This window comes from Cebidichthys violaceus, unplaced genomic scaffold (assembly GCF_023349555.1).
Source record: "Cebidichthys violaceus isolate CVI_PGR_0920_01 unplaced genomic scaffold, fCebVio1.0.p SCAF_25, whole genome shotgun sequence".
In the NCBI taxonomy this organism is placed as follows: Eukaryota; Metazoa; Chordata; class Actinopteri; order Perciformes; family Stichaeidae; genus Cebidichthys; species Cebidichthys violaceus.
In genome coordinates, this window is record NW_027176428.1 from 2,968,533 (window position 1) to 2,995,120 (window position 26,588).

Here is a 26,588-nt window from a genome sequence, read left to right on the forward strand (position 1 = left end):
CAATGGGTACGGAAAAATAGAAATAATGTGAATGTGACAAGCTGTCTTGACTCTTTACATCATATATGATGACTATGCAACAAATTACAATTCAATGTTTTCTTTTTCATACAAGCCACATAAACAACCTTTTTTGCAATAAGTGTATGACAGCCTCGTACTCAAGACTTGAAAATATATCAGAAATCTTGTGGGTGTTTTTCCAGGCAGGGAGAGTCCAACAGAGGATGCTATTAAGATGCAATATGAGAATTGTAAGAACCAGCATTTTTGTGAGTTGACCCATTCTAATTAAAACCAAAATTTCAAGGCATCTCGGACGCTGCTTCACCAATTTTGACCAATCCATTGGCCGACAGAACCACGACTTTCTGTGCACCAGGGGGTCTTGAGGGGCAGGAGTGAGAAGCAGCTCCTTTCAGCGAGCCACAGTACCTGTCGGAAGCGGCTGTCAGTGTCAAAACTCCTTTCAACAACCTCAGGGACTGTCTTGGCTCGGTGTCCTCTGCAAGGTTTTTTTTTTTACATTTGCTTAAGGAATTTTTTGCCAATGGCTAAGAAACATGTCCTAACACAAATCCCAGATGCTGGAATCTACGTAGCCTGCGACCTGATATGCATACTTTCTGATGTTATCTAATGGACAGATGTTAATGTTACAAAAAGTGGCCAGTATTGTGGTATGATCTTTATAGTTTAACAATTTCCCACTTTTGGAAATTATTGATCAGTATAAACCTTTTTTTATCCTAATAGTTCATTCACTGTATGCATAATACATGAGGACAATTGAAATGGAGAGGGATACACAAGTATGGATATTCATTCAGCTACCTCATACATCATATGATCCCAATTTGAGAGATACATAAATCTAAATTTACCTACCAAAAAAGTTTGTTTTGTGAACTACATGATAGCTTTGAGATGCTCTTGTCCACCTTACACAGCAATAAGTGACATATTTTTTTAGTAAAACATTTGTATTATCATGTAAACAACTAGCAAGGCACACATGAAGTGCTTTAACATTTTGAAACACAGGTTTTACTATCATGTTTTCTTCTCAGCTGCTGCAGCTTTGTCCCTCTCCACCTTGCCCTTCTCTCCCTGGAAGAAGTCTGACTCGATCCAGCACGTGTCCTCAGAGAGCTTGACATAGACGTCCCCGCTGGTCTCAGTGACCGTGTGGATCCGCTGCTTCACACCTTTGGAGTACCATCTGTGCACAGGTGGCTTTTCTTGGGGGTCCCTGGCCTTGTACATGCCCTCCCCTTTGGCAAGAGAGATCTTGTACTTGTGGTTTGGACAAATTATGCACAGCTTGCCAGCAATTTCCTGTGAGTGTGTTGAAAGAAAGCAGGTAAACAACCTCATGTGGGATGAGTGTAGGTCATTTAGGCCCTTCAATATGAGCATAACATTAATTTAATGTTATGCAGGTTGGGTATCTTAATTACAGTGTTTCTCTGCCTCAGCACACAGCAGTGAGGGTTGCAGTGCAGATGGAACAGCCTGTGAAAGCATGCATTTGGCAACAAAACACAAAAGAACTGTACTTTAACTTAAATGTAATTTGGTTTTCTTTGCTCTGGGCCAGACACAATCTCTGAAGTCAAATGTAAACCTCACCTCAATGTCTCCATTCTGCAGTATTGCCCCAGCATCTGTCGAGAGGGTAGAGCATCAGTGTATTGCAGAGTAAGCAAACGGTATAGAGTACACTAACTTTTTGCTGACTGGATGCAATTTAGAAGTGATATGAGCTAAAATGTTCCATAGATAAAAAAGCAAAGCGGCTCACTGTTAAATACCCCATCACAGGATGTCTATCAGCAGCAATTTGAAGTAAGCACCAGTGTCAACAGACAATAATACATGTTCTTGGATGAAGTCTAACAGCCAATAATATACTTTTCATATAAAATAACATTTGGCGTAAAAAACTAAAGCATGATGGTCGCACTTTCCCTCTCTTACAAGCAGCAACTGTTTTGAGAAGAACTGAACTCACGATAGCAGTAAGAGTCAATAGCATAGAAGACGCTCTGGTGGTAGATGATCAGTATGTCTCGACCCTCTAGTGTTCTGAAAGAGCGCTTTGCTTCAATCAGTTCTTCTTTCTTCCCCACAAAATGAGGCTCTCCAGTTGGCTGCTTCTCCTCCTCCATGGCTCTGTGAAATGTTGCTTAGAAGGCCAATAGAAAATTATTGTTGTTATTGTTGAAATGTTATTTTTCTTTGCCAAATCTCAATATTGGTTGTAACAATCCTCCAGTCAATGCCATCTGTGCAGCGCGGTAACTAGGCTGTGTTTCTGGGTCAGATCTTCCACTTAAATCTCAACTCCACAAGAAAAATGTGGCTTTTGGATTCGTCACTGGCACAGTTGTCATCTTAAATTAAGTCCACAACACCTTCAGAACATCTCTTGGTCAGCTCTACTCCAAACATACTCAGACCTGCAATACTAATCCCTAATATCTGTCTCATCAGCACCAGTTTAACCATTGGATGTACACATGTGGAATTGTATCTATCCAAAGTTGAAGGATTATTTCTCTAAATACAAAATAGCAGACCAATCGAGTGCCTGATGATTGCTGTATGTATGCCCTACATGAATGTCATTATTGTACAAAAGCATTGGTCATCTGGAGCCCACAGTCCTACATCCATGTGTAATCTCTTTGACAGTCAGTATACATAAAAATAATAAATGGATAGAGTGCAACCTGAACCCAAGTGTGATTCCTGTATAGTGGAGTGGAATAACGAGCACTTCAGTGCAGGCTGAGTAAGCACCATAGTAGTGGCAGCGAAAGCCACATGTCCTGAGGCATCTGGCTGAAGCACAGACAGCTACATGCTAAGAATGAAGAAAACCAAGACAATTCTTTATGTCAGGAAAACAAAACCTTTTCTTTAAGTGAACCCCAAGTGACTATGGGATACATTTCTACAAATCCTTTAATGTTACATTATGGTCATGCATCCCATCTGTCTGTCTGATTCTCCCTCTCCCCATATATTTTTTACATGAAAATAACAAAACATGTATTTCGGGTGAGTTTTTGCCTTTACCTTGAAACTCAGCAGCAGTGTCTCCTCCGTCAAGTTGAACAACTGTACTGCTGACAGCTCGGCTGGTGTGGTAAGGTGGGTCCATCTCTATTATCTTCTGACACAAGCTGTCTTCACTTGATCCTATCATGGGTACATTTCTTATCTGTCTCCCTCAGGCACAACAGCTATTCAATAGTACACATTTTTTTTTAGTAAAAGTAAAGGCAGAGCCAGAGGGAATATTATTATTGATGTGTATCAACTGCATTTATTAGGAGTGCAGCTAATACATGCAAAATGTACAATTAATTTATTAAATAATACATCATTATAGATGCATACCCAACACACCCAACAGGATATAAAGTCGTTACAATTAGAACAATAAGCAATATTAAACAAAATGATCCCCTATAATAACTTGTAGTGTTATATATTAATCATATAGCATTACAATATAATATTATATCCTTATAAGGAGTACGTCCATTTTTTTCTTTTAAAAGTGTTTTATTAGCTCATTTATTACCAGTGGAAGGAGCAGCGAGTACTGTCAAAGTAGTTCTACAAAGCGGAACTATTAATGTCCGTCATGAAAGAGACGCGGACACATTTCTTAGAGCACCACAGAGATATCAGCACGGTGACAAACAGAGCTCACATTTTTAAAAGTTAAGTAAGTAATTACTCGTCAAACCTGCAGTCTGTGTTCATGAAAGGTAGAACAGCGAGCCTTTTGAGTAAAATGAGCAACGGACTCTCATGTTTGACATCTGATCTGCGCGAGCGGAGAAGTAAGCTAGCTAGCTAACGTGACAGAAATGCTAACAGGTTTTATTTTTGCAACGGTTAACGATCCTTGCTGATGCAGCAGTGTTGTACGCGAGTCTGTAAACCAGGGAGATCTGTCACAGAATCAGCAGTACAAGTTGCAGCGTGCTAGCTAACGTGAATGCCCATCAGTCATAGCGATGTAGTCATTTCATTATCTGTCAAAAGCAACACTGCTGAACTTTGTCCTGACTGGTTAACTCTCCAGCAAAGGCTACAATTAGGCCAGTATGTTGAACTGGACAACCTGAACTTTAGCCTAATAGAATAAAGGGAGCTGGTGATATTGTCCAGTCTTTCCCATGTGGATGTACCTCAATACTATTGTGTGTGTGTGTGTGTGTGTGTGTGTGTGTGTGTGTGTGTGTGTGAGAGAAAGAGAAAGAGAGAGAGAGAGAGAACAGATGTACTTTTACTGAACATTTGTTAAGGTGTAATGTTTGCTGCCAACTGCATGCCATCTGTGTTTTTTAAAATATATGTTTTTCACTATACATTAGAAGTACGTTGTCATGTGACCATTATGTAAACCAGGGTAATGTAACCGATTCCCAATCAAAAGTGCAAAGGGTCACACTTTTTCTGCACACTGATGCAAAATGTGTTTTGTGTAACTTTGTTGAACAGGGAGATGGCGCTGCGTGCTTGTGGCTTCATAGTGTTTCGGCGTCTGGCCGGTTGTATCCCTCCACCAGACAACATCGAGTACCTCCTCTTGCAGACCTCTTATGGGCAGCACCACTGGACCCCACCCAAAGGTGTTTACAAGTTCAAAAACCGTATATTTATCATGTAGTTTATAATAAACATGTATGAGCTAAATTCCACTCATATAGCTTTAAATGTTCTTTGTGGCAGTTATGTCTAACCTGTTCACCATCAGGTCACGTGGATCCAGGTGAGGACGACCTCACCACAGCTCTGAGAGAGACCAAGGAGGAGGCGGGACTGGGGACGGAGCAATTGCAGGTGATTGACGGTTTTGTGCATGAGCTGCGCTACGAGGTGCGAGGCAGACCCAAAGAGGTGCTGTACTGGCTGGCCGAGCTGAGAGACCCAGGAACAGCGGTGGCTTTGTCTGACGAGCACCAGGACTACCGCTGGGCCCGGCTGGAGGACGCTTGCGCTTTGGCTCAGTACAAAGACCTGCAGGACACACTGAGAGCGGCACACAGACACCTGGAGGTTCAGCGGGACAAACAGCGATGAACCAGGACATACACTGTGCAGAAGGGATGAGTTAAGGAGGGGAAGCTGGCATGTTGGTAGAGCACCAAATTTACAATTTATGTGATTGATGATTATGTCTTCGTCCGGTTCACATAGCGTTGAGTTACACACTGTCTGTACGGTACTGTATGATTTAAGGCTGGATTGATTACCTTCTGTCAAGACAAAGGTGAGTAGGGAGGAAAAGAATCAATACTTGAAAACCGTTTACTGATTTGATCTCAGTCACTGCCCAAAACCCACAACATTTTCTGTCTTTGGAAGTCATGTGTTATGAAGTTAGATATATAAATATCTTAAATATAAATAAGCTAAAACACAAAAGAAAAATAAAATCATAGAGCTGGACACCCACTTAATATTCCCTGGTACTCAGTGGAGCAGCGTACACCTGAAGAGAATGTTTTCATACAGATTTGAATCCATCTGTAGTTGGAATTAAATATCAGGAACTGAATAAAATTAAACTGCAAGCAGTAGATGCTGCCACTGGGTGGAGACAAAACCAAGAAACTTGATGGTGATCTTCATAGACTACAAAACACTGGAGGCTGTGGAAATACCAGTGAGCTCAGTAACAGCCTTCAGGCTTTTTTCTTTTTAACAGTCCTCAGCAGCCATCCAAGAAACATGAGATACACCTATTACTTTAGCAAATGAGTTCCTGTCCAGAACAGAAAAGCCACTAATGGGGATCATTGTGTTAGAAACCATGGTCATAAAATATAAGAGACTTCTTATTATTATGCAATGATTCTGGGTGAATGTACACATTATCATAAATGTCAAACAATGAACACCATGTTCATTTGTTTGCAGGGACGATATACTAAACTCTATTATACAGCCCTTATTATACTAACAAACCCATTTGAGAAAAGGCAGAGTTACCACATCATGAATTAGGTTGTGATGCTTGAGACATAACAAGGTCTTGTTTATTCTTTGTGGCTTCAGTTCCTGACTGATGACGGACTAGTTAAGTTATTCCTCAATAAAAAAAGGGGTTTAAGACAATGACATTGAAACAAGTCACCATTGGCACCCAATCATTTTGAGATGAGATGATTGAGCAGTGGTTTTATGTGCAGGCAGCCTGGACGTGATACTTTTTTATTATGTTTTATTATTAAATCAACTACTCATATTTAACAATCAAATAGTGTTGCAAAATCATATTGTACTTCATCGATGTAGTATAAACCTGAAAAGGAGTAACTAGCACACATATATTTGATCCAAAGTGCTTGTTCTGTCACAAGCAAATAGTGAAATTTAAGTGGGACTTCCAACTTGATCCTGGTCACTGGCACCACCACACTGTACTCTATACAGGGACGTTCTGCTCTCAATATGCTGCGGGATCACCAGCCTCTGCTGAAGGGTTGAAAGAGGAGTAATTAGAGAAACAATTGTGTTCTTGCAAGTCATTAAGCTGAGTGGAAGCGCTCACTTCAATTAACTGCTATTTGTCTTCTGGGTATTGTAAGGACACAAGAAACAGCAGTAAACTCGAGGTCAGTGAAAGTGTCTTTCTACTTTCACAAGGCGTACACACAGTTTACTGTAAAGTAACATTGTGTATTGAGCAAAAGCTGAAGTATTGCTTTGAGACCCATCAGGGCTTCAATAAACCAGTAATTAATTTCATGCCTGTAGAGCAGAAAAGCTCCTCTCCCATTGATAAAACACAGCGAATTGTTCTCCATTGAAATAACAGTTCTTTTCGTGATTAAACATTTCCTCGGCAACATGTTAGTTCAAATGTCATATTATAAGGTAAGGAATATCTCAAAATCTTTTTTATGCATTCAGAGTCATAAGGACTTTTAATTAAGGCGCAATTAACTACCTTAATGTTGTACAAGCTTTGGCCATCAAGGAACCTTTAAAGGTCAGTTCACCGTGAAAAAAACTCCCATACCACTTGTATTTAGCAATGTGAATAATTTGATTTCATTTTTCAGGATTTGAGGTGTGTATATATGTATTTTTTAAAAGGTTTCCACTTCAACTTTAGTTCAGCGGAGGTGAATGGAATTCTGTTAGTGGTGCTCAAAGCTTTACAAGAAAACACTGAACAGCAACGTGACTTCCCCAAAACAATGTCACAGTGTCAAAAGATTTCATAGGGACTATTTTTTATAATACTTGTTGCTGTAGGATTTTTTTAAATGTAATTTTCTTCCACAAGAAACAAAGCCCCTTTCAAATCAATTGTATCAGAGTGTAAGCAGAAATCTCTGATAACATCTGGACAAATTAAACCAATATGCATTAAACCACTAACAGTATATTTTTATGTAATTTGGGTGAACCAAAACTTTTAAGCACATAATACATTTACCGTAGCACACTAATTATCCATGTAGCTTGTAGTAGTGACCAGTTGCCAATAGCAAAATAAGGGGAAAACCTTTCCACAGGCTTCAATGACACTGTTTTATTTTTGAATGATTTCCCAACTTAACCACAATAACTGTATACCTCCATTTGCATATCAATCCTATTTCTACTCCAAAAACCAACTCACCGTGGGCTTAGCGACAGATATCGAAGCTATACTGCAAACAAACCCAACAATGTATAATATTTTTACAATAGAAACTTTATGAGTGACATTTGCATCCTCACAAACACAAAATGAGGAATAAAATGACATAAAATCAAAGAAAAGAAACAAGGACAGCATTAACATCAATGTGTGGACATATTGTGGACACACGCAGGTCAGTCCATTAAGTGTGTGACCATGCGAAGGTACACACTTTCAAAAAAATACACACTTGTGCACACATGCTCACACACCCAGATTTAATGAACTAAATTATTTCATTCAGGCCTTCGTAACAGTGTGTATGGAATAACATCTCATCTTAAACTGCAGTGCTTTTTAGTGTCACTTCTTAGGTTGGGATTTGGGGATTATCGTCATCCCTTTAGAGAAAGTGATTGTTTGATCTCTTCCCTCAAAAGACCCCCTGAGCTTTTCTCCACCTGCCCTCCTTATAAAAACAAGGCATACATTAAAGTCAAAAAAGAGGAGGATTTTAAGTTTGAAGAGCTCTCAACGGATCATTGTACTGTGCTATCATAAGGGCAACACTACGCCTCAACTTCACTCTTCACAATATCAATTCTAAAAATGCTGATTCCGATTTCTAAATTCATGATGGAAGGCAATTGTTCAAATAAAGCAATTGTTTACATTTTGGGAAATAAGATTTTTGTTTTCTTGCCTAGAGTTTGATGAGAAGATTAATGCCACTCACTTGTGTCTGTTAAGTGTGAAGCTAATTCCAGCAGCTGGTTAGCTTAGCTTAGCACAAAGACTGGAAACAAAAGGAAACAGCTAGCCTGGCTCCATCCAAAGGTTGACTACTGGCCAAGATATTTTTCTTTCTATATCTTTTTTAAACAAACAACATATAGCATGTTCATTAGTGAGCTTTAAAGTAGTTGGTAGGTAGATTATGTTGCCTTTGGAAAGAGCCAAGCTAGCTTCATCTGTTCCAGTTTCTAAATCAAGCTAAGCTAACCAGCTAATGGCTGTAGCTTCATATAAAAAATGAATAGTTGGACATTTTGAGAAATACACAATTTTTTGGTTTTCTGGCAAGGAGTTCGATGAGAAGATTTACACGACTTTTATGTTGGTCCGTTGGATACTAAACTACAACCAGCAAACGGTCAGCTGAGCTCAGCATAAAGTCTGGAAACAGAGGAAACAGCTAGCCTGGATCTGTCCTATGGTACCAAAGTCAGCCTAACAGCACCTCTAAAGCTCACTCAATAAGACTTTACATCTTGTTTGTTTCATCTTTACAAAAACAACAATTTGCTGTTTTAAGGGGGGTTTCGTGGTGGACTATTTCTTGGCAGTAAAGACTCCTGGAAGTTACTACTACCAGCCAAGAAATGGTTCAACACAACCTCTGCAAAACAATGAAATAACATCTTTACACTAAAGGTTTTGTACAGATTAAACTAGGGCTGTCCTCAACTGAAGAAATTATTTGCCGACTAATTGATTAGTTGATTTAATAGACAGATTTGTAAAACTTGAGTTTCTCTACAAAGAATCACATAACCACTTTAAATCTTGTTTACTGGAGATGTGCTCATAAGTTTTTTGGAAATAAGTCATTCAACATGAAAAAAACAAATAATCATTGTCAAAGGAAATCTTAGTCGAGTAAGAAAAACCACAGATAAGTGGACTAATTGACTAAGAGGGGGCAGCCCTAGATTAAACAAAGGGGATATAGACAGAGCAAAACTAAACGTTTCCCCCTCTTTCCAGTCTTTGTGCAAAGCTAAGCTAAACGGCGTCTATCCGTAGTTTCATTTTAACGCATTAGAGTGGTATAGATCTCATCTCAACCACAAAGTAAAGGAGCATATTTCCCCAATATGTCAGACTAGTCTTTTAGCAGATACACATGACATTGGTACATTTCATTTCTATGAATTTACTTTTTCTCTACATGGTGAGGGATGGTCAAAAAAATGGGGACCACATCAAGAGAAGAACAGAATTTCTGGCATTCATCCCCCTCCTATTGTGCCTTGATATCAAATCCATTACGGATCCGGTTTAGGAATGGATTTCCTCTCCCCGTCCTCACCAGAATCCAGTCTCTGTGAGCCTCCAAAGCACAGAGCCCGGAGAAAATGTTTCACTCCTCTGGCTTCACATTAAAATCCAAAAGGTATCCCCAACAGAGTTTATTCAAACAGCGTTAAATCCACCACATGCAGCCATTGCTCCATAGTCTTCAAAATTAACGATCTTGGGGCTGTACTTGGCATAAAATCCATCCATTTGAATCAAAGGTTTGCGCAGTGCTGTTATGTTGAAAAGGGCAACAGTCATACCTCCAACCATAAAAACACAACCCAAATGGTTTACTTGATGCCACACAAGTAATATTAGTCACATTATGTCCAGTGTGTCCAAACCTTTAATACTCAGAGGTTGTTGTCTTTTTGTTATTTTTTTTTACATCAGTCAAATCCTCAGCCAGTCCAGTCCTCACCAAAACAGCACTAGATAGCAATGTTTTCTCAGCTGGACGAAGTCCAAGAGGTCATTTGGGCAAACTCACTAGTGAGACAGAAGTCTGCACCTGTTCCAAGAAAGAAAACAAGAAAACCCTGACATTGTAGTCAATAGATGAATAGTAAATGTAAATATTCACACACACACACACACACACACACACACACACACACACACAAAAATAACAGGCAATCAGTGTCATATTCATTCAAATGCAAATGTGTCGCTAAGCTGCATGTTGATTTTGTCCCTGTCGATAAACAGACTCTGGACGTGGTGTAGCACAGTAACAACCTCCAGTTTTCACAAAGTCGCATTTGAGCTTGTTGGCCCAAAAACTTAACATTTTCACATCTATCGCAACATAATGTGAGCATTTTTCTCAAAAATAAAGTCCCTACAGGTGCAGTTAGATTTTTTTTTTTAAATTGATAAAGCCAACTAATAAGAAATCAACTTAAAGGACCTTAATCAAGACCAACAGCAACACTCAGTCACGTGTAAACACGCTGGCGGTGGGTTTTTGGAGACTTTTAGTTCACTCTCTGCCCTCTACAACCACCCCGTGATGCAGAAAGTACGAAAAAAGTAGGTGGAGGTGAGGAGCAGTTTGTGTGTTAAGTTTCTCCTTGACTGGTTTTTCTCTCTCAGTGAAAGTCTATTGAGGCCCTGAGGTTTAAGAGGCAGACAGAGGTGTAGGAGGCGACTTGAGAATAGGTCTAGACCTTGTCCCCCCCCAACCAAATTACGTTACTTTAAGGGATCACGAGGGAGCAGTCGCGACGGACACTACTGAAGGTGGGTCCAAGAGGATGGAGTCACGACGGAGCCTGTGTTTGCAATTTTAAGTCGACTGCATCAGCCGAAACAGACAGGCGTGTGAGGGACAGAGATATTCTGCCTGAAGACACACTGAGGGACAATGACAGGACGAGCCGGCCAGCTCGTCGACCGGTTAATGAGCCAAACAGCAAAGTGTCCATCAGCCAGACCGTCCGAGCCCCTCCCAGAAAAATACAGGGGACAAGTCAGGGAGGACAGAATGTCAACCAACTAAACAGAAGAAGTTAAAAACAGCAGCAAGTAAAGACACGGTGGATGGAGACAATCTTTAAACACAGAACCAGACAATCAGAGCCGGCCAGCTACAGCGGGGTTCAAGAAACCACCACGAGGACAGTTTGTTTCCATCATTTATCGAGAACTAAGACAATTTGTTCACTTTGCACAAGGTTATTTACAACTCGTAAGTGTTTTTTTATCTTTGGGAAATGCTTGTAATTAAAATACTGATATTTTTGTCTCACCATGTATGCAAATGTTAACACATGTACGCTCCCGCACAATGTTAATTATGTTTTTTTCAAAATAACGAGTGAACTGTTAATGCATGGTCTTGATGAAATGGCTCCGATCAAAAGGCCGGAAAGATTTTCACGAAACCGAGTTATTCTCACCCGAAAAAGGACGATACAGAACTGGAGATGGCACTATGGTTTAAAGCAAACATTTTCATGCATCTGCATCCAAGATGCGAAGCCAACAAAGCAAATAAATTCCTACTCCAGCCGACAAAAACTACAGTTAAAAGACTGACAAACTGTAGCAGTTAACAAACTACATCTTTAATGGCAAAAACAAGTCTGATGGTTTAGCGTGGATTGAACAATACTGAAATTTCACTGTTGGACGACCAAAAAAAGAAATCCAATGTCATGGTTGCAACCAAACAACCTGCAGTGCAGTCCGCAAGGAGCTGGTTGCATGAAAGAGAGTAATAATACAGGGAATAAAAACACGGTGGTGGAAATATTCAGGCGTGGGGGATGTTTTGCCTCGTCTGGGGTCAGGAACTTGCACATGATTAATCACACACTGGCCGTAGAGTGACACCACTCTGTTCTGCAGAGGCATGCATTAAAAGAAAATGAAAGTGAAATATAACGTAACTTTAAAAACACTTGGGGGGTGCTCTCAAACAGTGCTGGAAAAATTTCAACTCTCTGCAAAACATCTGATGCCAGACGGAGTGCAAGCTGTAATTAAGGCAAACGGTGGAAACACACAAATTCTGACTTTGATTTAGACTACAACTACTGTTTGAACGACCATTTGTATTAGTTTAATAAATGATGAAACGTTTTTTTTGGCAGTTGACTTTTGACCCCACTGTATGTGCAAACACACACGCGCACGCACACACACACACACACACTGAAAATCGTAACGCAACACATAAAAGTAGGGGGGGTGGTGGGGGAGTTATCATCCAGATCATCATGAGTCTTCGTTGCCAGAGTCGTCCTGGTTGTCGTAGCGTCTGGTGGACGTCCCGCCGTCCTCCGTGGGGCTGATCCCCCCGGCTTCCCCTACGGACTCCATCTCGCTCTCGTCTTCCTCCTCGTCCTCCTCCTCCATGTCGTCGTCATAGAGGTCGTCATAGAGGAGGTCTGAACTGCTGTCCTGGGAGGGAACCCTGGTCTGGACGCAGTACTCCGCCAATGTGGTCGGCACCTTGACGCCATCGCGCTCCGCCTCTGCCGCCGTTGACATCACCTGCTTCCTGTGGGCCAAAACGGGAATAAACTCAAAGTCAGTGTTTAACGTCACTTCTACGCGGAGGGACCAGGTGGTTCTCTGTAAGCCACATTAACCATTTGTCTGTACAAGGATGAAAAAATACTCATTATTGTGAATTACCTGATAATCTCGGCGTACTCCTTGTCCTTGCCTTTGCTGTCCCTCCATTTGCGAAACATGACAGACGCATCCACATTAGCCGGGGAGAAGGTGTTGGGCTCATTGAGCAGGGAGATCACACTAAGCAGGATAGTCCTGATTGCGACATCACAGAAACACACACAGACCGAAAATGAGGACACTCCAATATATCAGATCCTGACTTTGTATGAAAGAAAAGCTTGACTCTGGCTTTTTAAAACTGTAGCTTCATCTGAACCTGCTCCATTACATGCTGCAACAGATCTGCTCAGGATTCAATTAATTTGATTTGTTCTGTTTGTAGACGAACATTGGAAAGTCCTCTACCCATATGAATGCCCACATTGCATTCAAAATAACAGCAAAGTTATAAAAAGACTGTGTTGTAGAATGGATTAAAGAGCACTTGTGTGGAGGAGAGATTACCTGACGTTCTGGGTGGGGTTCCACCTTTCAGAGGGCAACTCCCCGCTCTGAGGGTCATCAACGGGAGGGTGCAGGATGGAGATGCACACATCTCCGTTCTGGAAAGAGAACAAAATGCACTTTATAACATCTGTCATGACGACATGCGGGTGTCTACATTTAGCCTCTAAATGGCTCCATTTCAATACAAACTATACAGGCTAAAATGAGAGACACAAAGTGCTTTACCTCGTAAATGTTGGGGTGCCACATCTTGGTGAGGAAGCGGAAAGTTGGTGGGGAGTACGGGTAGTCAACTGGGAACTTGATGTGAGCCTGGGAGAACAAACAGGTCGACAGTGAACACATGTTTTACCAGACTTGACTTCTAAGACTGACTGCTAAGTTTAAGCTTGAGGGCGAAGAGAGACATGCGAGATGCGAGTTGATGTTTTGGAGGCTGGCGTAACACATTGATATGTTGAGTGTGGGGGGGGGGGGGAAAGTGCTTTATACATCCAAATAAACAAATAACATACGAGTTTGTAATATTTGCAAAACATCCTTTCTCAAGTGAGACAAATAAAGTTCTTGTGTCTCAAGGAGATGGAAGTTGCTATTAACGTAAATTTTATAATGCAGGAACCAGAAAGGTTGAGAACAGCTGTTTTAAGCTAGATTTTAAACTTGTCCACACTGGAGCGATAAGACAAATTGGTTTTCTGTTCACTGTTCCAAGTCTATCTGTAATGTCATTGTAATGTTTAACCACAAAGTATCATCCTGTCCCCTTGTATGGTCTAGGTGCAATCACACCACGAAGCAGTTGTCATGCATGTCAGTAATTTGGAATGAATGTCAATAGAGCAAGGCATTAGGTGACACAACAGTTCTGGTTAGGGATGCTTTGATACCGGATCGGATATCAAGTCGATGCTGAATCAAATAGCTGGATCGGGTGACAACGGGGCCGATCTATTCAGTTCAGTTCTATGTTTATATACCTAGAATCTTAATTCCTGTTTAAGTTTTGGCCAATTTGTTGCTTCATTAAAAAGGGTTTACACTTGAAGTTGTTGGCATACAATTTACTATTTTAACTTTCACACAGTGACGTGAATTAAACTCCCGGTATCTGATCCGTACTCGGTACCAGAAGCCCAAGTATCGGTATCAGGACCGGAAAAGTCAGATCAGTGCTTCTCTACTTCTTGTTTCTGTGTTTTCTTTCCGTATTGCACAATTATCTAGGTGAAAGGCATGTAGGCCTGGGTGTGTGTGTGTAACACCACCCAGCTCTCACTGAGCTGCTGACACTCAGATAGGACTATCATTACGCCACAACTAGTCGCTACACTAGTGCAGCCGGGGGACATTAAAAACACAGCTGTCATGACGCGTTACATCATGACACTGGTCAGTACCAATACTTCATCAATCACACCTGCACTAAAAGTATATCAGGTGTGCATTCCTGTAGTATTATAGACTCTAAATATTACTATAGCAAAGAGAGAAGGTCCAGGGTTTGAAAGTGTCTGCAGGCTAAATGTTATACGTTACATGTCTCTTGTAAACACTTGCAGGTAAATTGGAAACTCCAGCTGTTGCACATCTGTCTGTCCTGAAAGAGGGACACCAATGGACAACAGGATGTCCCTGCAAAGCCTAACCCAATCAACAACGGCAGCAACACTTGCATTAGTGTATTCAGGCATTCCTGGAAGATTACAGCATCGTCTGCATTGCCTCGACTTGAATGCGGGCTCTCACTGTACCACACTTTTTAAGAAGTTACACTGAATAAGTAACATGAAAGACAGGAAGATGAGTCTCATCGTGCCCTTCTCCGTTACTCTTTTTCTGTGCTGAGGTGCCATTTATATCGGTCTCATAGCTAAAAATAGCCACCTGAAGCACAACCATCATACAGTAAGGGGGAGAGGGCTGGACAAGGAGAATGGAGGGAGAGGGGAGAAATACAAAAAAATGAAAGAAATATAAATGGCTGTCTGCAAAGGCTTAAAATCCGGAAAAAGAAAATCTTGTACCAGCAGAGGTGAGCAGAAAGAGGTGAGCCAGTAGAGTTGAGCTAGGGCATTGCTGAATTATAGTTTTTAAAAATAACCATTATAAGACTTTACTTGCTCTGATACTTTAAACAGAGTCACTGTCACTACTACCTGGCTGTTTTCCAAGTTGCAGCAATCTCCAAGATATCCTATTCACCAAGAAAACTACTTACACACTGAAGCACAATTGCACTGTGTAAAAATGTAAATAAACTTTCTTTTGTCCCACAATTTTACACAGCAGTGAAAGTTATCTGCATTTAACTCATCCTCGGATTAGGTGCATTGAGCAGCTACTATATAGCATTCGGTGCCTTGCTCAACGGCACCTCTACAGCTACCAGTGCACACTCTGTACTTGGTCCCTGCAGGGACTTGAACTGTCGACCCTCTCGCTCACACACCAAGTCCACAAGGCAGCTCGTACGTTCTACTGCCGACTATGAATTAACTTCAAGAGTGTGTGTCATTATCTAAACAAGGTGGCATGACTGGTATGACTTCATGATGTCCCGCCCCCCTCCTGGTATCAGAACGTTTGGTCCCACCTTAAAGTAGCCTCCCTCATACAGGGTGTTCGGGGGTCCGAAGATGGCCACTTCCCAGTTGTAGAGGTCAGACTCCTCCACCAGCGTGATGCGGAAGCCCTCCACCGGCTGCTCCTGCAGAGACTTCAGCTCCATCATCAGGGCCTTCTGGGAACTAGGGGTTGCCTGGTGGGCCATGTTAATCCCACTTCTGACACCAGGGGCCACAGACCAGTGAACAGCAGGGGGGGTGGGAAGAGAAATGATGGGCTCAATGATACTGTCAGGATCCTACATATGTTTCACATTTCATGGTTACAATTGCAAACACCTACTATCTTGTTTGCCTTTTGGTTTGTATTGATGAGTCTTTCTAGAACACGCTCGGGACAAAAAGAAACAAACCTGAATAGATGAGCGTCCTGCTGCTAAACTGACCGCCACATAAAGAATTCAAACACAAACAGGATATGTGGCCTGCCAAGCTAGCTCAAGTCAGTTGGTGTAGTTCGCAGGCCCTTTGTGAGGATATGCAAAGTTAATAAAAAAGTGTTTACCTCCGTCTCCTTTGCACTGTAATGTGTGTTCGTTTCGTTACAGCTGAGGTACACTCATTGGTCGTCCATGCTAGCTTGGTTATGTCTCGACAAAAGATACAGTGACAGGAGCAGTGGATGTTCTGCTTAATGGCTGGTCCTCGTGTTGTGTTTCCGAAATTCTTTGTGTGCCAATGTTGACAGTTGACATGGAGCTAGAATCAGTGTAAAGTCAACGGTCTCCTGCGGATCATTCTCGGGCTCGAAAGAGGAGACTCTCTCTCCCTGACATCTCTTCGTGCTGCTGCTGGTTCGGTGTTCGGACAGGCGCTCAGCTGATCCCCGCTTGTTTATGTTTGTTTATCTGCTCTCTCTCTCTCTCTTTGGCAGTCTCAACTTCTCCACACGTCAGCTAAACCCTCTAACCGAGCAACTTCGTTCAAACGGAGCAGCTCTCCTTCCGCCCCCTCCGGCGCACTGGCGGCGGAAAAAAGGCTGATCAATGCGAGCCTATCGTCGCGAAAAAGGACAGTAAGTTAGAGGTTTACACTCGCGATTAACACTGGATTTCATCGATTTTTTATTTTCCTCCCATCGGTGCTTCCGGCTACCATTGCGCGTGTCTGCAAAACGTAAAGCACGTAACGGGTCTGAACGTGACGTGCGCGCACTCGACGCTAAACTAAAAATAATCATGTTGAAAAAAAAAGACGTTTTAAAAATAAATGAAGACATTCACACATTTGTGAGGTTTCAAAAGTTACTAAAATAAACATCTACAACTACGTGTACTCACTTTCTTAAACGATGACGTTGTTATATTTAATAAATCACTAAGAAGCAGCTCAGTTACCTGTCATTTCAACTTCTTCTCACTTAAGTTAGGTTACCTTCTTTCCTTAAACAAACAATGAACATCTGCTGCTTGACTTTAGTTCTGTGATTTCTTCAGAAATGGCATATCGAAGAACTTCACATCAAGTACTTTAGGAAGTTCTACATGTCACTATTTTGTACTTGATTAACAGTTTACATATGCTGCTTTCACTATTACAATTACACTAACAATTATAGTGACTTGTCTGAGTAGATTAGTTTTATAAGCTTTATAACCGAGTTGATTACATCATTTGGCATCCTTTGCTGCTATCATTTTAATATAAATAAAGAGAAGCATTTTGATGGTTTTACGGTTTTATTTATGATAAATACTTAATTTTGCAAGTGGTACACAATATTTTCAATTTCAGAAATGAATGAGGTAATGAGGTTTATTAGGCGTCTACACAGCTAACAGCGGACTTTGGGTTAGAATTAGATTAGAAGATGCTGCTCTGTCACTCTCTCTGCTGAGACCCTCAGCTCCTTTAAATCAAGATCGAAGACTTTGCTGTTGCCTTTAATCAAACCAGATTCAAGGATATTAATCAATTTCCTGCATTTTTGCATTTTACTTCTGTATTTTATTTCTTACACTGCACTGCAACTATTATTCTATTTTTTTTTTTTTTTTTTTTTTTTTTAGCTTTTTAGTGTTTTAATGACTGTTTTTAATGTTTCAATGAATGTTCTTAATTGTTTTTAAATCTCCTCTTCTTTTGCCTTATGTTTGATGTTTTTAATGGTTTTATGTGAAGCACTTTGAATTGCCTTGTTGTTGAAATGTGCTATACAAATAAACTGGCCTTGCCTCTCTCTATTAATCATATATCTTGATGGCTCCGGATATCGAAGAATCTGATTCAAACAAACACAGAAATTACATCTGTCTCTTTGTAAATTTAATTTTAACATTAGAAGCAGGGCAGTATACTGTACATGTCCCCAAGAAAACACAGCACTGAAAAGAATTAGCCTACATTAAAGGGCATCATAAAATTGATCAGAGGCAATAAAATACACACATTAATAAACTCTTTCAGCCCCAGCTCTTTGATAAATCAATTTCAAGGAGTGCATTTTGTTTAACTAATACAATTTACTCTATTATTCAAAACCAACTCTTCATTTGAATGACTGGAAGCACTGCTTTAGCTACCTTTGCTTTAAAAGCAGCACCTATCAGTACGCTCACACCATCGCCTCCACATCTGGATGTGGTTTGTGATGTTCTGACGTAACGTAGCCGAGTGACGTCAGACAGGAACCAGTCGAAGGGAGCTTTGACAAATCAAGATGGCGTCCCACGCTGAAGCAGGAAAGAGATTTCAGTATAAATAAAACTCTTCCTGAGAATAGTTTACATTTGAGTGCCATCTCGGCAAGAAAATCGTTTTGGATTTCGAAAAAACAAACAGGACAGAGCAGACACAGGTGAGAGGAGTCTGTGATTGTATGTGGGCTCAGGTTAGTTTCAGGGGCGGTGGCAGCAGAGACAGCGGTCTGTCTCAACCAGCCACATACTATTACAGCCCAGGCCACTAGCTCAGCGTATTAGCATCAACACTAGCTTTTACCTATGAAACAGTATCCAGCGGCTAGTGGTTATTTAGTGAATTCATTCATTTGACTTTACTATTTCACCCATACCAATGTCATATCAGACGTTGACGTCTTAGCTAAACTGTCACTATATGTTAGCCGTTAGCTGCGTTCAGCTAGGAGTGACCATAGTGCTGATAGCTTAGCTTGTTGCTAATCAACACTATTATAACTTTATTGACACGAGCTGACGAGCATACGTTATCGTACGTAAAGTGTGCCCACTGCGTGACAGCTGGGAGCCATGACGTTTTATTTTAAAGATAAACTTGTGACGTGATGAATTTCAGATACTGCGATCCTTTCGGTATCGTTTTAAGTTTGAAGCAGTTAAGATCCACCTTAGCTAGCTAACACGACTACCTTGACGTGTTGCTGTAGTGGTTGTACTCTAACCTCCAGTACAATCTAACTTGTTATAAACAGCTACGCAGAACAGACATGTATGGTGGACGTGGTGTTATATAACATTATGGCGAGTAACGAAAAGATTCTAACCAACCGATGTGGTGTATAACGTCACAAGGTTCAAATTAAAGACATCTGATAGAGAGATCATTCTTGATCATGTGTGGCCCATCATCATCGGTCATGATTAGCCAGAGAGTCTGTAGTCTAGATTCAAGTTAAAGTGTGATGCCTAAACTCGAAATTGGGGCTAATAGGCGGTGAACAGCTCCCAGGTTAGTGTAGTACGAGTAACCTGCCTGTAGGTTGCGTTTTTACATAGATGTGTTTGTAATTATGGATTTCCACGTGAGTCATTCTGCCACTCTCTTGGAGATCCTTGGGTGCTGGTAATAGTCAGCAGATTGCAGTGTACTACGGACTACTGTGTGTTGCTACTCATTTTGTGTCTTCATACAAGAATTTGCAACATAGGGTTGTTTAACAAAATGCAGTTGCAGTTGTGTTATGCAAGAACAAAAACAGTCGTGTTTTTTTTTTTTTTTTTTTTTAATTGCATCCAGATGAGTGTAGAGAGCAGCAACAAAAAGAAAACGCTGAATTCTCCGGGCAGATAATATAGCTGGCATCTTAACCCCCCCCCCCCCCCCCCCCCCCCCCCCCCCCCCCCACACACACACACACACACACACACACACACACACACACACACACACACACACACACACCCCTCCTCCTCCTCCTCCTATTTTCCCATCGATTCAGTGTTTATTTACAATTTAGCTTATTGGAGCTTTAAGCACTTTTCACGAACAAAAACAGCCCTTTTCAACTGTGAGTGGATCAAATGTATCACTTCATCTACTGAACACCAGGCTTCAGCAGCACACAGATCAAAGTTCTGTGTTGAGCGGATGTGGAAACAGTGGCGTCTCTGTGTTGATAATGTCAGCCACTGTTGCAAGGCATGACCAAATAATGGGATTAGAGACTTGAAATGCAAAAACGGTGGAATGTACAAAGCCAATGAGAAAGTGAAGAATTTGAATAGAAAACAATGATTTGCCCGACCATGTGATTTAAGTGTCGTTGCTCATATGCTTTGATTAAAACGGTTCTTTAGGACCAATTTGTGAGCTCAGTGAAAGACATTCTGTAAATATTAGAATCTGCTTTATCAGAAAAAATGCTTGAAGGCCGGTGGAAGAAGGGCGGGGGAAATCCATTTTGGGCGGTTTTCATACACTGTTGCACTGTTGGTTGTTGATATATTGACCGTCCATGTAAATATTACCTCTCCCACTTAGCATTCCCACTGCTCACTAACTTTACACCTGGTGTACACTCACGTCTGCTTTCAGAGTCTCTAAATGGCTGCGAGGAAGTCTGGATCAGATGCATACAACAATGGTGAGGAACCTATTTTTAACACTTTCTTGTTTCATTGTTTGACAACACTGATCCTTCTGAGTCGCGAGTGCAGTGTAGGTTCAAGGTGCCTGTAGTTCCACTGTCTGTTCTTCTAATATATGCTTACTTTGTTTTCTTATTGGACACAGGACCCATCAGCTACCTTGATGCTGTTCCCTTCAAGATCAATGACAAATTCCGCTGCCCAGCCAAAGTGGGGCTTCCTGTTGGTTTCTGTCTCCCAGACTGTGACTCTTTGCTAGTGGATTCGCAGGTAAGGCACAGGAAAATGTGTTGATTTTGCACCAGTGTATGCTGCACTTACAAGCATCTCAGCAGCATCCTCAGCAGGGCTTAACCATGCTGACCTATTGTTATTGTTACAGCAACCTCAATTTTAGAGTTGTTTTTTTTAATGATTTTGTATAAGTGAAGTTGCAATCTCATGTGGCTCTTATACTCATAATTGGGTTTTTTTTGTCGCTCTCTGTGCCCTCTTTGCCCATCTTACTCTCTCCCTCTTACTGTGGTCTCAACAGTATGACTTTTCTCTGGAGAGGCGTAGCGTGTGCTGGGGGGTTGAACTGGCTGAGGCCAGAGCAGCAGAAGCCCGAGCAGAAGAGGCAGCAGCAGCCAAGCAGGAGGCGGAGAGCAGGGAGTGCTCGGCACAGACCCAGGACATGGATGCTGGTGGTGGGAAGAAACCCCGGTCTGCTGCAGAGGACCAGGACCTTTTACCACCAGCGTTGAACCCCGTCCTGGCGGGGCTGAGCCATAACGCCATCCTCACTCCACTGCCTGCCCCCAGCCTTGGCCCCAGGAAAGTCCTGCCCAGCACTCCCCAGCTGCACAGCCTCAACCTAGCTGACTTTGAGCGGGAGGAGGACCCCTTTGACAAGCTGGAGCTCAAAACTTTGGACGATAGGGAGGAGCTCAGGAACATCCTCCAGAGCCAGCCCCAACCTCAACCTCCTCCTCCCTCTGTATCCCCACCAGAGGTTTCCCACATGTCACGTGGAAACAGCCCGTCTCCTCCCAGCATCAACACCAGCCTAGCAGCCAAACCTGGCTTTTCCCATAAACCCAACGGGTTGATTGCCTTGCTGGACATGGACAGAGTTGGTCACCCTGGCAGAACAGGGTTTGAAACTGACGATCGGCCCTGCAACATCCGCTCTCTCACTTTTCCAAAGCTCTCTGACTCTGGTGACCCAGAGCCGTTGAGGTACAGCCCACTCCCTGCACCCACGCCTGCTCCCCGACAGCACCTAACCAATGGCAGCCCACCGAACACACCCAAGGCCCACGTTATTGTTGCCCCTGAGCCGACCAGCCACATAAAGAGTGTCGCACCAAAACCGGTGAGCATTGGATCACATACTGCCAGACTAATTGTGTGCATAGTTTGTTTTTGGAATAGTGACGTAGATTAACCAGTGATGGTCGATCATGAACCTCATTGACATTCATTCATGTTTTTGCTCCAGGCCAACCCCGGGTCCGGATCTGCTGGTCTGCCGTGTGGTGGAGCGCTGCTCAGCATGACCCCCAGCGAGCGTCAGTGTGTGGAAACCCTTGTGGGCATGGGCTACTCCTATGAGGGTGTCCTACGGGCCATGCAGAGACAGGGGCAGAATGTGGAACAGGTGCGACACCCTCTCGCCCTAATGCACAGGAATCTGGATTCCTAGCATATTCATTCGTCAGCGTGCTCAACAATTCATTGTTTGTGTGCTTGTGTAGTTTGGTTCAGTGCAGTTCTTTTGTAAATAGAGCCTTAAATTAACAATAAAGTTGTTTCTTCACACCTTCTGTTGTCTCAAAAGTTATGGCAATAGATATGTTTCTGTGATCTGTACAGCTAATACTACACAATATGACCGAGCAGTAGATGTGGGATGAAAAAAAAAATGAAGGGGGTTAGTATACCAGATTGAATTTGTATTAGCTGGTTTTAAATTATGATTTAGCTTTAGATGCAAGGTGCAAACAGGATAAAGAGAACAATACATTAACCGTACAGAACATTACCATTAATAATTTCAATCCAAAATGCATCTTTTATGGATTTTGTTAATAAAAATGTACTTATTGTTTGTCTAAGGTACTGGACTACCTGTTTGTCCATGGGCGTCTGTGTGAGCGGGGCTTCGATGCAATTGCAGTGGAGGAATGTTTAGAGATGTACCAATGCTCAGAGGAAAAGGTCTGTACTATTTGCTATTAGCTGACTGTACACCTGAAGAGCACGCATTGTGTATACGTTAAGTCAAATAATTAGAAGCTAGAAAACACGGTGTTCAGTCTTTGAAATATGAGCGACACTCCCTATCGTTTGATAATCAAGATAAGTCTATAGATTACATTAACAGATTATTTTAGCTATTGTAGTTTTATTCATTTTTTCGTCCTTCCCAGGCTTTGCAGTTCCTTGAGCTAATGTCAAGATTTGGTGAAATGGGATTTCAGCGGGACGCCATCAAAGAGGTGCTGCTGGTCCACAACAACGATCAGGACAAGGCTCTAGAGGACCTGATGGCTCGGGCAGCAGCTAGCTGAGCCGAGCTAACCAGCCAACCAAAGCCCGGCCCAGGGCTCGCCTCCCGCTACTACCCAACACAGCCCCTTTCCTTCTGCCTACCCTGTCACACCATGTCCCGCCCTTGCATTGGCAGTGGAAGGGATGACTGGGAGAAGGTTGTATTTCTCTCTGTGCTAAAACGTATCGTGTCTCAGCACTTCTTAAAGACTGTGTGCCTAGAGTGGAGGGGGTAAAAGCGTAACAATACTTCATGGTGGTGTTTTTTGTTTTTTTTTCTTCTAAGAAATCCTGGGGTTAGTTCCCAGAATTTTGGACTGCAAGGGTATTCAAGAATGGGAAGAATGACTGCGCTGGAAAAGGAAAAACTGAATATAATGAGCTGTGGCGTTTTAATGCCGTTCCGATTTGCTTCCTATCGTGGAAGTCCTATCTGTCTGCAGGCAAAAGTGCTGGACCGAATGGGGAGCTGGTGACGGGTTCTGCATCCCAGAAAGACCAGTTAGAACTCTTGAAACTCCCAAACGACTAAGCTGCCATCTTCCACTGCGCTGTGCAGACCTAGTAAATTGTGGCGGGGATCCAGGGGGGGGGGGGGGGGCCTTGAGGAGGCTCTCTTCAAACTGAGCCAACTAACATTAAAAGTCAAAAAAGAAAAGAAAAAAAATCTAAATCCCAGTCGCCAGACAGACAACTGACTCTCAAGAAGTGCCCTCTCTGCTCTGGTGCCCTGCACCTACTACTTTATTCTTTCATTAATTCATCTGTTTTTCTGTTCATTTGGGAGCTTTTTCATGTCGGCATAAAGAGTCCATTTCTTTGATTTCTGTATTAGAAACTGCATAATAGATCCTTAGTCACGATTACTCAGAACATAAGAGATGCTACTCCCCCAGTACGCTCTTCAACCTGCACTGGAAGGGCCTGTTAAAGCAGTGGGGAGACGGCGGGAAAGCTCCTGTCTAGGACATAATAAGAAATATCCCATAACCCACTGGCACTGATGTGTCACATACAGCACACAGGCACACTCATGTTTAATATGTTATCATAATTATCATCTTATTTAAAATACTACACTGACACTTTCATTTAAACATAAAGAGTTTGATACGATATGTTAACTCGCGTTGAACTGTCACTGACTTCTGTTTGCAGACTGGAAAACAGTGAGTGAGTTTAAAGAAATAAAATGTAAGTGAGGGCTTGTTTTTGCAGCCACATCACAGTGCAATAGAGACATTTCATATTGTGTTACTGTTGACTCGAGTAATTGTCGGGAGATAAGAAGTGGTCTTCACGCCTTGATAGAAATTGGGATAGGTTTGATTTCAGTTATCGCCATAATTTATTCTCTGTTTTTTGGATTTCATGCCACACAATCTAATCAAACATGACTTTCTGTTTGTTGACTTCTACTTTCTTTTCTCATGTGTAGTATGAAATGAGTGGCCATCTTGATTTTAGGTTTGTTGCCATCTCCACAGTCTTAAATGTAAAGTTAACAAACGTTTTGTCACCACAAGCTAAAAGCATTTCCCCCATATTTGTCGATTGGGTGTCATTGTTTAAAAGAAGGCCAGGATCCTTTTATTTTCATAGTATGTGTCTGGGTTCAGTGCTACACAAATGTTTTAAAAAGCATGTCTGCTCAGTTGCACCAAAGGTAAGGATGGCAGAATGTCCTGTAATCTTGATATCCGTGGTACTGATGGGGATCATGAGAGGCAAGTGAGCAGATTAAGGATTCAAAGTTAGCAAAATGTGACTTTGGAGAAGCGGCACTTTGCTTGGGGCAGGTCCAGTACTTTGTCATATGTTTCACAATTGCAAAAAATAAATTTTCCACCCACAAATCAATTTTAGAATAACGCATGGTTTCAGAAAAAATCTATAGGGTGGTTTATTTCCAATACAGACATAATTGTACTTAGACCAAGCGTATGCAGAATATACAGCAACACTGAAACCAGACAAATGAGCACATGATAAACCTCCCTCTAGGATGCTTTCAACAAACTTGCAAGCAACCTGAAAACAACAAAACACTGCAGTGTTTGCTAATGTGACGCACGTCATCGTCAACCTGTCCTTCAATCCATTCTGCTGTTTCTCTGGAAAGGACGGTGCCTGATGCAGGCAAACAACACGACACGGGCAAGGTGTCATGTTCGACCTAGCATCCTTATTCAAGCCAGCGTTTTGTCTGATGTGTGGTTGACATGATCAACAAATAAGTGTTTTCACCCAGTCTTGTTTTCAATTGCCTTCCTTTTTCATTTACTGTGATAAAGAAGAAGAGGTATACTTACTTAACCAGACACACACACAAGTGGTATTATTGTCGCCTTACATAACTCATACATAAGCGTGGTTTCCATAATCATATAGAAAGCAAGTATATGTCCACTTGCCTCTCCTCCGACAGCCACACAAGTCGGAGTGAATGCAGTATTGCGGGTTCTGGACCTCCTCCATCAATGCCTCCTCCCTTTCTGTTACAATCTCCTAGTTGTGCGGGGGATGAATCGCAAGTAGGTTGTCATTAATTAGGCTTTATGTATCTCTTAAGTCGCAGCATAATTTAACAGGGCGCCAATGAACCTAATGAACGTTGAAATATCTCAATGGTATAATTAAGAGTTGGCTGAGTTGAGTGTTCTTTCCCAAGCTCCTGAAATGTGATTTGCAAAATGTTCAATTTCTTCTTGAATGATTCGGAAAATCCTCATGATTAAATGTGCACATCTTTTTCAGTGGTGAGACTGTTAATCGTTGCTGTTTGTTGCATTTTTTTTTTTTAGCTCAATTTGATATAGGTTATTTTCTCAAGTATGGCCACAACATATAAGATGTGTGTTGACCTGAAGCTGATGAGAAAGCGCAACTCTCCTGCTCCCTGTTTGTTCTCTTCTACAGCAAATGCATTTTTTGTTCTCTCGGCTCAGTTTGCAGCAACAATACCGATGAGTGTCCCTCCAGGTATTGTCAGTGGCAACTGGAAACATCCAACTGTGTGGCCCATCAGCAGAAAAAAAGACAATTATGCATCAGAATATAGAGGCCATATTTAGTCTGCCTGAGCTCACCAGGGTTGATAAACAGAAGATTACAGAGTCATGGATAACATCTGTTAACAGAGATGAGTTAAGGTCCTAGGTAGTGCGAAGCCATCTGTGTGATTTCAGATTTCCATGTCAACAATGATTTTGTGCTCAACCAAACACTGGCCACTTCAAGAAAATTCGAGGAAGCTAAATCTCTGGAGAATTTATAATAATAAAATGTATGATTTCTGCC

The 26,588-nt window shown here is 41.8% G+C and overlaps 4 protein-coding genes across 6 annotated transcripts; 2 read left to right on the forward strand and 2 right to left on the reverse strand.

Moving 5' to 3' along the window:
- Positions 1–669: 669 nt before the first annotated feature.
- On the reverse strand, positions 670–3,169 carry rfesd (Rieske (Fe-S) domain containing). Of its 2 annotated transcripts, XM_068720283.1 has the most exons (5): positions 3,085–3,101; positions 2,806–2,869; positions 2,015–2,188; positions 1,633–1,667; positions 670–1,338 (listed from the first exon to the last, which is right to left on the reverse strand). In XM_068720283.1, exons 3-5 carry the CDS (start codon positions 2,169–2,171, stop codon positions 1,054–1,056), a joined length of 477 nt encoding a protein of 158 aa, XP_068576384.1. In that variant the 5' UTR covers positions 2,172–2,188; positions 2,806–2,869; positions 3,085–3,101; the 3' UTR covers positions 670–1,053. The 2 variants fall into 2 exon arrangements, with proteins under 2 accessions (XP_068576384.1, XP_068576383.1); XM_068720282.1 differs by lacking the exon at positions 2,806–2,869 and having other exon boundaries at positions 3,085–3,169.
- A 499-nt stretch (positions 3,170–3,668) lies between these two features.
- On the forward strand, positions 3,669–5,603 carry nudt2 (nudix (nucleoside diphosphate linked moiety X)-type motif 2). Of its 2 annotated transcripts, none has more exons than XM_068719987.1 (3): positions 3,669–3,742; positions 4,525–4,655; positions 4,781–5,603. In XM_068719987.1, the coding sequence occupies exons 2-3, from the start codon at positions 4,529–4,531 to the stop codon at positions 5,104–5,106; spliced, it is 453 nt and encodes a 150-aa protein (XP_068576088.1). In that variant the 5' UTR covers positions 3,669–3,742; positions 4,525–4,528; the 3' UTR covers positions 5,107–5,603. The 2 variants fall into 2 exon arrangements, with proteins under 2 accessions (XP_068576088.1, XP_068576089.1); XM_068719988.1 differs by lacking the exon at positions 3,669–3,742 and adding an exon at positions 3,761–3,860.
- A 1,952-nt stretch (positions 5,604–7,555) lies between these two features.
- Positions 7,556–17,056, reverse strand: ube2r2 (ubiquitin-conjugating enzyme E2R 2). The gene is made up of 6 exons (XM_068719986.1): positions 16,472–17,056; positions 15,936–16,125; positions 13,565–13,651; positions 13,337–13,434; positions 12,890–13,024; positions 7,556–12,752 (listed from the first exon to the last, which is right to left on the reverse strand). The coding sequence occupies exons 2-6, from the start codon at positions 16,110–16,112 to the stop codon at positions 12,467–12,469; spliced, it is 783 nt and encodes a 260-aa protein (XP_068576087.1). The 5' UTR covers positions 16,113–16,125; positions 16,472–17,056; the 3' UTR covers positions 7,556–12,466.
- A 1,549-nt stretch (positions 17,057–18,605) lies between these two features.
- ubap1 (ubiquitin associated protein 1) lies at positions 18,606–26,060 on the forward strand. Its single transcript, XM_068720189.1, has 7 exons — positions 18,606–18,763; positions 20,701–20,749; positions 20,899–21,023; positions 21,289–22,110; positions 22,237–22,395; positions 22,854–22,955; positions 23,168–26,060. Exons 2-7 carry the CDS (start codon positions 20,710–20,712, stop codon positions 23,306–23,308), a joined length of 1,389 nt encoding a protein of 462 aa, XP_068576290.1. The 5' UTR covers positions 18,606–18,763; positions 20,701–20,709; the 3' UTR covers positions 23,309–26,060.
- Positions 26,061–26,588: the final 528 nt, after the last annotated feature.

Excerpts from the sequence above, each read along its gene's own strand:
- rfesd (XM_068720282.1), bottom strand. The coding sequence starts at position 3,169 with ATGGACCCACCTTACCACACCAGCCGAGCTGTCAGCAGTACAGTTGTT. Across the intron at positions 1,668-2,014 it reads TATTGACTCTTACTGCTATC|ATGCTGGGGCAATACTGCAG; the intron begins GTGAGTTCAGTT and ends CCCTCTCGACAG. Across the intron at positions 1,339-1,632 it reads TGCAGAATGGAGACATTGAG|GAAATTGCTGGCAAGCTGTG; the intron begins GTGAGGTTTACA and ends ACACACTCACAG.
- nudt2 (XM_068719987.1), top strand. The coding sequence starts at position 4,529 with ATGGCGCTGCGTGCTTGTGGCTTCATAGTGTTTCGGCGTCTGGCCGGT. Across the intron at positions 4,656-4,780 it reads CCACTGGACCCCACCCAAAG|GTCACGTGGATCCAGGTGAG; the intron begins GTGTTTACAAGT and ends GTTCACCATCAG.
- ube2r2 (XM_068719986.1), bottom strand. The coding sequence starts at position 16,112 with ATGGCCCACCAGGCAACCCCTAGTTCCCAGAAGGCCCTGATGATGGAG. Across the intron at positions 13,435-13,564 it reads GGCACCCCAACATTTACGAG|AACGGAGATGTGTGCATCTC; the intron begins GTAAAGCACTTT and ends TTCTCTTTCCAG. Across the intron at positions 12,753-12,889 it reads GAGTACGCCGAGATTATCAG|GAAGCAGGTGATGTCAACGG; the intron begins GTAATTCACAAT and ends TTTGGCCCACAG.
- ubap1 (XM_068720189.1), top strand. The coding sequence starts at position 20,710 with ATGGCTGCGAGGAAGTCTGGATCAGATGCATACAACAATG. Across the intron at positions 22,111-22,236 it reads AGAGTGTCGCACCAAAACCG|GCCAACCCCGGGTCCGGATC; the intron begins GTGAGCATTGGA and ends TTTTTGCTCCAG. Across the intron at positions 22,396-22,853 it reads AGGGGCAGAATGTGGAACAG|GTACTGGACTACCTGTTTGT; the intron begins GTGCGACACCCT and ends TGTTTGTCTAAG.